The sequence below is a fragment of the Prosopis cineraria genome, unplaced genomic scaffold (assembly GCF_029017545.1).
Source record: "Prosopis cineraria cultivar Desert tree isolate PC_DT_omini unplaced genomic scaffold, ASM2901754v1 PC8, whole genome shotgun sequence".
NCBI classification, from domain to species: Eukaryota; Viridiplantae; Streptophyta; class Magnoliopsida; order Fabales; family Fabaceae; genus Prosopis; species Prosopis cineraria.
Genome location: NW_026555339.1, coordinates 13,064,280 through 13,077,100, shown reverse-complemented (window position 1 = coordinate 13,077,100; position 12,821 = coordinate 13,064,280). Strand labels below are relative to the sequence as shown.

Here is a 12,821-nt window from a genome sequence, read left to right as displayed (position 1 = left end):
GCTTCTCCAAAAGAAGCCACAAATGGTTTTTCTTTTGCTCTACAGTCTACACCATACAGAACAGATTTAGACAAACTTTTTTTTTTTTAACTTTGATTTTTTTAAATTTTTTTTAACTCTTAACAACTATCCACACCTCTCTTTCTCCCTGCTTGAGAAATTAAGATAACGTATTTTTTTAATTTACCGCACGGCAATACCTAGTATCCTAAACCTACTCATGTCAAGCTTAGGAGACTTAATGAGGCCTAAACTAATCTGAATTAAGCAAGGTAGGATCCTTTCGCGTGCCAAGCTCTGCTGCAAAGTTTTAACACCGTTGCATTCGCAGGGCTCAAACTCAAAACCCTTGGTTAAGCTGGAATAACCCTATGCCAATTGAGCCTAAACACTCAGTGACATGACATATCTTTTTTATTTGAATGAAGTAGAACACAAGGTGGTTTTTCAGTTGCCAACCTAAAAGAATGATGATTTAAAATCCAGAAAAGGGGGGGAAATATGGACGATCTTAATCAGATCCAAATAGTTCCAGATGTGAGAAGTTTCTTTGCTAACCAGGTTTGCCTAACCACTTCCCTATTTTGGAACCAAAAAGAAAGAGAAAAACAAAAACAAGATCTCTAGCAATATTATTCACTGGATAAAATAACACTAAATAACAATATACAATCTTCCACTTCAAGTGTTCTAAAGAATGAATTCACCTTCAAAAGAACTTTATTTTCCTAGGCTGGCATGCTACAATGCCTAGGGAGAGTTGTCACAGAGGGACTAAAAATTAATGAACGAACTAAAACACAAACAACAAAACAAAACCACTGGGGATAATCATGTTAGTGATCAATCAGAATTCCAAAACTCTACCTTAATGTTGAAAGATCCTCAAAAACAGTCTGCATGTCAGGCCTCTCTGATGCTGGAAGGATGCATCTAAGAGCCACCTTCAGCATTTGATCAAGAAGTCGGGGCCGGCATTCCCCACCACCGTGCCTGTCCAACAAGAGCAGCCTCTCGAAGCACTCACTGCCACGATTTTGCTCCGCCAAAAACTGAACCCAGTCTGCAAGGACAACAACTCCAGGGATCCCTGTAACAATGTCCCCAGAATTTCTTCCTGTTAGAAGCTCTAACAAGATCACCCCAAATGCATATACATCACTCTTCAAGGATGGGCATGGTTTGCTTGAGCATGCAAACTCGGGAGGCCGGTAACCAAGAATGCCTGAATTTTGAACTTGCTCGGCAGTACCGGCAGTGGTTAGAATCCGATGCAGGCTATAGTCAGTGAGCAGCACATTGTGGTTAGAAGTTTCAAGGAGGATGTTTGTGGATTTGAGATTGCCATGAGGTATGGCTTTCTCATTATGTAAGTAATGCAGACATTGTGCCACGGCTATGGCCACCCTGAACCTTTCATCAAGAGACATTGGATGAACATTCCTTCTATCTGCCTCAGTAAAATTTAAAATAAATTGATTAATTAATGAATAAAACCATGAATAGTCAGATTGACATTTGAAAATTCTGATGCTGCCGTTAAGTGAACAAGGATTGCAGGACGAAAGTGATTCTTACTTGTTGAACAGCATAACAGATATTAGTGTCTTCAAATTGAATCCCAAAAAGCAATATAACGTACATGTACGTGGTAGTCAATGTATAGTTATGAGACTCCAGTGGATTAATTTAGTGAACATTACAGATATATAATGCTTAAAAAGTTTGGGTGAACCTTATATATGAATTGTGTCAATGAGATTGAAGGACACTACAATCACCTTGCATTTAGATTAAATCTGCTTATGAGAATGGAGGTAGCAATTATTACTCCATAGAACACTACAAAACTTGATCACAAAGCTCTAATTAGTACCATATTAACAAACTAATCACCATATGAAGTAAAATATTGTTAAAAACAAATTACTTACATCTCATATAAAGAGACTTTGCTAAACAGTGCCAGATACATAATTGTTACACGCAAACATAATTAAGACACTAAAACAGTAAGGCACTATTTTGCCTTCCAAGATATCAAAAAACATAATCCATGTTATGAAAGTGTATATAGTAATGAACTCTTCATGATATCCAGATTGTACCTTTTTTTCTAATGCATGTGCATGACAGTTTTGGTAAAACAATGCGAGTCATTTATTGTTTTAACTACATCTTACCAGAAGGTATTATTGCTAATGCTAATATGAATAGAAAGCATGATCCAACTGCAGTTGCAGTCATACTTTGCAAATCAGACCCAAAAATTTTTCCCGAATAACCATGTAATAAATATACCAATTGCAACTTGGTCTCAAAATTGAATGGCCAACAATATTCTAGTTCATCATCAGAAAACTCGATTAATTCTATGGTCGCAACTTGCAAATCAAGTAGTAAGTATAATATTTTTTTTTTTACTTTTCATTTTCTGGTGATTCTCCAATAAACGTGCAGAAGAATCATTATGCGATAAACAAGCATACAAAGATAACATAAAACCAGAATCTTACCATGAAGATAAAAGTCCAAAGATTGTGCACTGACATAATTTGATATTATGAATTTGTCATTCTCCTTTGGACCCAAATAGTAACCCTGAAGAGAAACCAGACTTGGATGCTTGATGGTCCCAAGTTTTTTAACTTCCCTTGCAAAATCCTTCTTGTTTTTGGCTATTCCTTCCCTTAATGACTTGACAACCAATACATGACCTGAGTTTAGTGTAGCTTTATACAGCGTTCCATGACAGCTCCTACCAATAATTTCTGCTGTAGCACTAGAAAATTCTTCTGCAGTGAGCTCCAAGGCTCCATCAAATAGATTCAAATCCCCAAACAATTCATCTGGTGAGCATATTTTGAGAGCACTAGGATTCTCAAATGGATGGCTTCTAGAAGATGAAGGATTGGAAATTGAGAGAAAAGACATTGGAGATGATATTCCTTCCTCGTTCTTAACTAATTCAGAAAAGTCCAAATCTTTTGGCTTCTCTACAGCAGCATGAACATTTCTAACATCATCAGACCCCTTCTGGGTTGAAGATATTGCTTCTACGTGTCTTTTTGGTGCTTCACTGCCAGATGGAGAAGAACTATGATGAGAAATATCTTTGGTTCTATTTTCATGAGTAGCTGTTTGGTTTTGCCAGTGAACCCTATAAAAACTTATCACACTCAGAAGCACCATAACAAAAGCACCAGAAACCAAACTCACAATCAAGGCAATTTTGGTTGCAGATTTTATATGTGGTCTTTTTTCCTTCAGACCTAGTTCACCACCCTCTTCTGGTGAAGCAGGCAAATGTGGAAAGATCAGCAAGGAATTTCCGGGGTGAAATGCTGATTCAGGAAACTTCATTAACTTATCAGGCACAGCGCCAGAAAAATTATTGAAGGACACATTGAGTTCTCTTAGTTGATCAGAAAGATCATCAGGAATAATACCATCAAATTTGTTGTTACATAGGTTGAGACTTGCCAAATTGTGAAGCTTACTTATTTCTGCAGGTAGATGCCCGCTCAAGTTGTTGTATGAGAGATCAACGGACACTAGACTAGAATTTTCAGCATAAACCTGCGGGTTGTCTGGAATTTGTTGAAAATATATTGGCCCAGAAATGTTGTTGTGTGAGAGGTTAAGATCGGTCAATTTGGTCGAGGTGAAAAAACTTGAAAGGAGGACCCCAGAAAGTAGGTTGTGGCTAATATCAATCTCTTTGAGTTCTGGGTATGTTCCTAAGACCAAAGGGAGACTGCCCTCTAACAAGTTATTAGATATCTTAAGTTCAGTCAACCTCAAAAATTGTGTAGTTTGGTTAGGAAGCATTCCTGTCAATGAATTTGAACTAAGCTGAATCACCTCAACATAATTACCCCAATACTGAATCCTCGACAAGTTACCCGATAGCATGTTGTTACTTAAATCTATTATGGCACAGTGGCCCACCTTGAAAGGTAAGGGGCCTGACAGTTTGTTTGAAGATAAATTAAGCTTCTTCAGAGTTACAGAGGTAATGCTTCCAACAGGACCTGCAGACAAGAAAAGGAATGTTTTTAAGGAAGACAAGAAAGGAAAAAGGGAATCCAATAAAATATCTCAAACATTTTAAGGATAAGACATAGATAAAGTTCCTTAGGCTTTTTTATGGTCATGAAGTTCCTTATGCTTTATTACCAGATGCTCTAATAAAAGCATAGCATGTGAAGAAATAGTTTGAAAAATAATCAAGCATTTCAATAGTAAGAAAATTTTTTTATGCTGATTACTGGCCTTAATTATGCATTATGATGAAGTCACTACACTCATCAGAAACAAAACTTAAAAAATAAAAAATAAAAAAAAGAGCAAACTCAATTGGATCATAGTATAGGCATATTGCTATATGCTAAACTAAAATTTTCTACTTTGGCGAAAGAATATGATGGTATGCATGAAACTTCAAATCAAACTACCTTCAAGCTTGTTTTGACTAAGATCCAGTTCAGACAACATCATTGAACTCTCCTTCAATAGACCTTCTGGAAGAGAACCAGATAACTGGTTGCATCCAAGCCGAAGAATCCTCAGAGATACCACAAATGTGAAGGAAGGTATATTACCCACTAATTGATTATTACTAGCATCAAAGATCTCTAAACTGTCAAGGTATGGCATCCCATCATGAGCGAACAGATCACCAGTCAAGGAATTGTGACTAACATTTAAATACTGAATTGAGGAGAGAAAAGAGCTGTTTCCAAGTCCCAAATCCAGTGAACCAGAAAACCTGTTGGAGCTTAGGTCAACATGAACCACAGCACCCATATGAGAAAAGATATGCATAACATCCCCAGAAAAGTTATTAGAGCACATGTCTAAATACTTCAGCCGCTTGAGTTTGTCAAAGCCAATGGGAACTGTACCATCAAATTGATTTGTTGAAAGATTTAAATACACTAAATTACGTAACTCAAGCAAGTCAGAGGGTGCCATCCCATGAAACTTGTTGACTGAAAGATCAAGAAATTCCAATGACTCCATTGGACCAAAATGTAAGATGCTCCCTGTGAACTGATTGTTCGAAACTGACAAGTTTCGAAGCATTTTAAGGCCATTAATGGCAAGGAAATTAAACTCTCCAACCAAACCAGCATTATCCAGAGATATGGAGATGACATTGCCTTCAGCACAAGATATCCCATACCAATTCTGAGGGCATCCATCAGAAGCCAAAGACCTGGAATCCCAAGAATTAACTAGTCCAGAAGGGTCATTCTTAATGCTCTTCTTGAGTTCAAGCAGCGCATCAATATCTAAATTCCCTAACACAATTACTCCATGCAGGAATAATATTAAACAGATTGCCTGCATGCCTTCCCCAATAGCACCTACACCAAGCATCAACATCGATATGAGGAAAGTATAACAATACAACAACAATGAAGTTGAATGCACATTTACAACATTAATTAAGGACTGTGAAAAGTATTCAGAGGCGTTTGGATATCAAGAGGCATCCAAGAAGTCTGGTATCATCCAATATACCAGAGTCTACACCTCAAACAATAGGAATCTCACATCCCTACAATTTGGTCTTTGAACTTTCACTTCAATTCTCACGCCTAACATGAAAAATCTCAATTACCATGATGTACAAGAAAGCAAGGAACTGAGATGATAATGTACTCAACTGCTGCTCAAAGGCAATGCACGTTCAGGTAAAGGCCAAACAGTAGAAAAACCACACAAAGCATTCCTTTTTGCTCCTATAGTTATGAATCTAAACTACAAATTTTACAAAAATTGAAGCTTTTACTGGGTCAACTGCCCCATAAACTAGTTCGTCACTCTGAGCAACGAATCATAGTAATTAGAATGCCACCGAGAAATGTGCTCAAAAATAAACTTACTGCAAATTACAATGCAATAATCCTACCTCGTGGTTGAAATCCAGTGAAATTTAATGATGAAGCATACACGCGTGAAGAACAAACCCAGAAACCCACAGAGAACCCCAGTGAGAAAACAACGAGGAATCTACAAATCGTGAGGAGGAAAAGGTATAGTAATAGTACAATGCAGTGAGTGGAGAGTGAAGAAAAAGGAAGAATCTCGAGAGAAAGGCATGAGAAAGGAGTGAGAAGGAAAGAGCAAGAGGGACCAAAAATCTAAGTAGTTGGTGGGGTGGTGGTTTAGCTTTAGCATGATTGGCAAATACAAAACCGAATATTAAAAAAGGAGAAGAAGAAGGAGAAGAATTAAAAAAGGGTCAGCTCAAAGAGAGACTTGTCAAGATACCGTCTCTTTAGGGAAACTGCTTGGTCCCCTGGTTCAGAATGATTATTGTACTGTTTTACCTCACAGAGACTTTCTCAACTACCTCCTGGACTTCGTAGTAAAAGTACAGAACAAAAATGTTTTCTTAGGGTAGAAAAGTGTTTTTTTTTTTTCCTTTTCATACGTGAAAAAATTTAGGTCAGCTCCATCGTGGAGAGTGGAGACTTATCAAGTCATGATATGTTTTCTACATTTAAAATTTAAAAATACCTTTTTGGACATTTACAAATTACTTATTAATAAAATTCTTGACAGTAAAATTTGATTCTGTGATATGGATCATAGATCAAATTTTTACCATTGATCATTTTAGAAGTGTTCTTCCTTTCTTTTTCTTCTTCTTTTCGTTGCCAGAAAAGAACAAAAGTAGCTGGAATCCATACCTGTGGGGTTGGGCTCATGGAATTTTGAGGGAAGCTGCATAATTGCATATATGATTTATAGATAACGTGGATTTCTATTGATTATTTTCCGATACATCGGTGATTTGGATATGTCAAGACACATGTTGTCAAGTACTTTGTAAGGTACTATTAAGTGTTTTTTTGAATAGCTTATAAGTAGATTCTGTTTTTTTTATTTTTTTTAATGTAAGATTATGGCAAAGCCGTGCAGAAGTAACAAAAATTAAGTTCTTTTTTTTTCATATGAATCTACACGTAATAAATTTTTTAAAAAACAAAATCTTTAATTTTTATAATTTTATTGGGTTTTATTTTTAATTATTTTTGTTTTTTAATATTTTTAATCATTATAGTTTCAGAAAAATTGAGTTTCCTTTATTTTATAAGATCTTAAAACAAAATCCAATAAAACTATAAGAATCAAAAAATATATTTTTTTCTAAAATTTATAATTCGACTAGAAATATCTTTTTACAAGTTACATGGCATAAAAAGCTTAAAGGAGTAATATAAAGGATATTCTTTTCTGAAAATTTAACTATTATGGTGCAATAAGAAAATAATTTTAATATATGCGTCCATTATTTGGTAATCAAGTCTCATGTGTTAATTTATAACGAGTAATTTTGTATATATACTAAAATAAAAAGCTAATATACTTAATATTATATATTAAAAGTACTTATTTCCTATTAATTTAAAAAATGTGAAACTTTTATATACTATTTAGTTAATAATAATAAAATTTATTCATTTTGATTTGATTAGATAAAAACATATTAAATATATAAAATTAAGTTATGAGAATTGCCTTAACACACACACACAACATACAGAAAGTCAAATAGTTTATGAGTCATAAATATTACTATTCCAATTCAGTTTAGAATTTGTGTAAAACAAAAGCCTTGAATGTAATTATATTGTATTCTATCCCTTTTTTATTACATCAGTACATTGTATGCAATATACTCTTTTTTTTTTTTGCCAGTTATGCAATATACTTAAATGTTGGCAAAATACAAATAAAAATAAAGGTTTTGCTTTTTCATCTTTCTCGTAGAAAATATGTCATCATTAACCTCATCTATACGGAATGTTATAGTGTATATTGGTGCTTTAAAAAATATATTAAAAAATGTTATATGTACGTTGGTTAAATTTTGCTTTACAAAGAAATACAAGGAATGAGTTTTTGAAAATAATCAAATATTTTTTTGAAAAAACTTACTTCCTCCATTTAAAAATATAAGATATTTTTAATCAAATCTCACCTTCTAATAAAGTAGTTACCTATTTTCAAACTAACATTATATTTTCATATTTATCCCTATTAAATACCCTATAATAAGTATAAAGTTATTATTAATAGGAGCACTTTTTTTAAAAAAGATAATAATTACACTTTAAAAGATTAAAAATGCCTTATACTTTTAAACATCCATCTCCTCAAAAAATGCCTTATATTTTTAAATGAATGGAGTATATATTTAACCCAAGACACTTGTTTTTAATTAAATTAAGGTATATGAATTTTTAGAAATTATTTATTTCATGACAAACTCTTGGCAATAATATTAGTAAGGATAAATGAGCAAATTAGCCCCTAAGTTATAAGTCTAAAAGTGTCTAGAATATTAAACTTATTTTTTATATAATATTTCTTTTTAAATTTTAAAAACGATACAATATAATCTTATTATTAATAAAAGTTAACTTTTGATGGTTAGTTGATAATAAATGAACAGAAAAGCAACTCAAAAATTATAAAAAGATGACAAAAAAAATTTCTCTATCTTTTTCTATAATTGTTTGGATCCTTATCTGTGTTTTTGGTCCTTAACTCTAATTTTTCAGTCCATTTTTATAATTTTTTATGTCATTTTCTGTTTAATTAATTATAAAAAAAAATTTATTAATAGTATGTATCATATTATCTTACTCAAAAGCTGAAGAGAGAATATTGTATAAAAGATTAGTTTATGGTCACATACATTCTATAATTATAGTTTAAAAGTTAATTTACTCATTTACCCTATTACTAACACATTAAAATATACTTGTATTGATTTAATTAGATAAAGTATAATAAATATATAATATTAAGTACTTAAATTTTGTAAATATTTTTACATCTTCAAAAGCCAAATGCTACTTGTAGAAAAGAGCCATTGCGACTTTACGTATAATACAATCAACATGTCTCCCTAGACCAAGAAAATGAATAAATAAACTTCTCTGCCTGTCTACTAAAATGGATCAATTATTTTTTAGCACTATGATCACCTGAAGATTAGATGTATTTGTGCTTATGAGATTTTATATTTTTTCTTATTTCTTTATTGTTTTTTAAATTTCAATCAAGTGATTAATTTTTAATGAAAATATTACATTTATGTATGAGAAGTAAATAATACATAATATAATATTTATATATTTTCCAAAAGAAAATTTTTGAAGATTTTAAAAATAGAACAAAGTCGAGGTGATTTTAAAGAAACTGTAGATCTAAAGCTTGGTCTGAATGAAGAGAAAAAATAGGGAGAAAAAACTAAAAGAAGAAATTTTTAAAATTAAAAATTTATGTACTATTTTATTTATTTTTTATTTTTTACTATAATCGCTTCTTTTTTCATTCCGTGATTTTACCGCACCTATATAAACTTTTGGGAGAATTCTTCCAAGTTCCCACATAACAACTCAAAATAGGGAGAATGACAATTTAGTCTTGAAGAAGAGAATTAATGACAGTAATATCAATTCAAACAATAAAAAATTTTAAAGTTTTAATTGTAAATATGATATTTAAATTATAAATATAACAATTACTTTACAATTCAATCTTTATTTATAACTGTTTAAATTTATTTTTAATTTATTTTATAAAAAATTTTGTCGAAATCTAACTGTCATTAATTTATTCTTTTAAAATTTATTGTCAATCTCTCCCAAAAATATTCTAAAACCTCGCCAATTACACAAATTATTATGCAGTCTCAAGGTTCTTAGATGTAATTTTTTATGTACATTAACCAAAATACCCTCTCTCTTTTTTCAAAATAAAGCTCCCCCAACTGCACCAAAAGACAAAAACTGTACAGTAAACACACGCAAGATGATGTATGTGTATTTATATATAAAGAACTCAATGCCAACTGCAAAATATTAGTTGTCAACGTACTTTGCCCTATTAATTATCATTGTGTTGTAAGTAACTAGTATAACTTGTACATTTTATTTTCAACTTATTAGAGCACTTCAAATTATCTTAATTATCAATGTCTTTTGTCTTATTGTCAATACTTTCTAATATTAGAGCTGTGCAAAAGTCTTTCAATTTAGTTTGACCCAATCTAACTCAAAATGATCTGTCTTGTTCAGCCTTTATAAATACTAGTCCTTAAGGATCAAAAAAATTGAAAAGACTAGATTATTTCTTCAACTTGGATTAAATAGGAAACTGAGCATCTGAATCACTTAATCCAATTCAATCCTATTAATTTATTTAATATAATTATAATTAATTTATTTTTGATAAATGCTTCAAGTGTAATTGATATTAAGAAGATGATTGCATAAAGATTTGTTGAGTTTGTTTCTAAATTATTGTTGTAATGTAGTGTTGTTGAAGTTTGTTGAGTGTTATTTTTGTTGAAATTATAAATTTAAATCATTTGCACTGTAACTGAAATATTTATTTCTTGTTGATGGAAACTATTTTGGATTTATTATAATTATAAGTGATTTTATTATTTTAATTAAGTTTATTAAATTGAAATGAATTGTTGCTTTTTATATTGGAAAAAGAAAAAAAATAGCTAAAAGATTACTGGACTAACAGGACCAAGTCCTATAGATCAAATCCGGTCTTGTTATAATATTCAGGTTATCACTGAATAAGACCGAACTACAAGTTACTTAATCCAATTTTTTTCATGAAAAAGATCAAAGTTCGAGTTAGGTCGAAGTTTAATGATGTCCAATCTTTTGTACAACCTTAATTTCTACCTTGTTGTAAATAACCACTGTGGTACAACTTGTGTATTTTATCATAAGTATATTACATCTCGAATTATTTCAATTGTCAATGTTCTTTGCCCTGGTTTCATTTTCTATGTCTAGTACTTAGTGCCCTCTTCCTTGTTAGAAATAATTTCCTATAAATGTATAATGTAAAAATATTAATATATATTCTTTATGGTTTTATTTATAGGAAAGAGGAAAAGAATTTTTTGATCATATATACAAATCACCTTATTAAATTTTTATTATAAATTTTTCTTATTTAACCTTTATTGAATGTTGTAAAAAATATATATTAAATTATATATATTTAATGCAGTCAAAGCTGATAAATTATTAAATTTTAAATTTTTTTAGTTTTAATAAAATATGTTGAAAGTGCTTCATAAATAAAACTAAAGATGTATTATTATAAACTTCTTAAAATGATAGGTAAAATAAAATAAAAATTTCTAAAAAGCTTTTTTAATTTTTTATGAAGGGCAAATCAATATCACTAACAAAACAAATCCACCCCCACTCTGAACACACGGCTCCTGGCTTAGATTAGTGGCCCAATGAACAGTAACCTCCCGGAGCTATAGTATCGGCTCCAAGCTGGTGAAAGATGGCTCCTAGCATGGCTTAACGGACAAAGGGATCTTAAAGAAATTTTTTCTTTTTTTTCTTTTCTCAATGGCTCATGTCACGGCTACACAGATATATATATATATATATATATATATATTGGGCAAAAGCTACGTAGATATGAGGATCCTAAAATAAATGAGAGAGGATGATAATTAGGTATCAAAACATTAAATTAATAACATAGAGGTTTCTGACTTTTTTTTTTTAAATAAGTTGAAAATATCTCTTTAGATAATTGCAAGTTCAAGAATTTCAATTGTAAATAAGTATTTAAGTATTAAATATAACTATTAAATTGTAACAAAAATTTCTATCTATAACTATTTAAATTGATATTTATAATTCTTTTTTTTTTTGAAAATTTAGTCGGTCATTAATTCAATTATTTGGGATATAACTGTCATTTTTTGAAAAAGATTTGTTCGGTAATTTTGTTGCCGATTCAGAAGGAAGGAAGACAATTTCTTCTTCTATTGAACACCAACCTTACATATTGGATGACATCTACACCCATTTGTCTACATAAATTTAATCAATAAACTAACAGCGAAAGAATTGTCTACATAAATTTGCAAACTTAAAAGAATCATTATTTTGAAGGTTTTGCATTTGCATACTAAATATCAAATTCGATATTTTAAAAATTATTCATGATTTTTAATTGTATAAGTATAAAACTAAAATTACATACATACCACATCAAAGCTCGGAGTAAAGTAAAATATATTTAAAATCTTTATTTGGCTTTAATTTCCAAAATTTATGCTCTGCTAAAGTTATGCCTTTTATTATTTTATTTTCACCAAAAGGTTTATGACTGCCTAAAATTTAAAAAAAAAACATATAATATTACTCCCTCCATTCAAAAGTGTAAAACATTTTTTGAGGAGTTAGATGTTAAAAAATATAAAGCATTTTTAATCTTTTAAGATGTAATTATTACTTTTTTTAAATGCCCTTATTATTAATGACTTTATATTTATCGTAGGGTGTTTAATAAGGTTAAATATAAAAAGATAAGGTTAGTTAAAAGTAGATAACTACTTTATTAGGAGGTAAAATTCAATTAAAAATATCTTACATTTTTAAATGAAGAGAATATATAATAAGAAAGATAATATTCATTTCATCTTTTTCCAATATGTACATACTTTTTTCTTAATTTATAATTTCTAATTTTATAATTTATAAATAAATATTTTTTATGGGACTATTTATTTTTCTTCTTTTTCTGATACTTACTATGCATATAGAGGTATAAATTTTAGTTTAGAAACATGAATTAAAATAAAATAAAATAAAAATGACCGCTTCAACCTCCAATTCAATTGTTTTGCACAAATTGAAGCCAATTCTACCTGTTTTTAATTGACTCCCTAGCTCGTTAGTTTTCTCCTTCGACTGTACCGGATATCGGACCGATTCCAGATCAAACCCGAGTGG

General features: G+C 30.6%; 1 protein-coding gene across 1 annotated transcript; it reads right to left on the bottom strand.

Annotated features, from left to right (window-relative positions):
• Positions 1 to 632: 632 nt before the first annotated feature.
• Positions 633 to 6,269, bottom strand: LOC129319089 (probable inactive receptor kinase At5g10020). Its single transcript, XM_054964134.1, has 4 exons — positions 5,921 to 6,269; positions 4,458 to 5,372; positions 2,517 to 4,034; positions 633 to 1,450 (listed from the first exon to the last, which is right to left on the bottom strand). Exons 2-4 carry the CDS (start codon positions 5,353 to 5,355, stop codon positions 864 to 866), a joined length of 3,003 nt encoding a protein of 1,000 aa, XP_054820109.1. The 5' UTR covers positions 5,356 to 5,372; positions 5,921 to 6,269; the 3' UTR covers positions 633 to 863.
• Between the last annotated feature and the right edge of the window lie 6,552 nt (positions 6,270 to 12,821).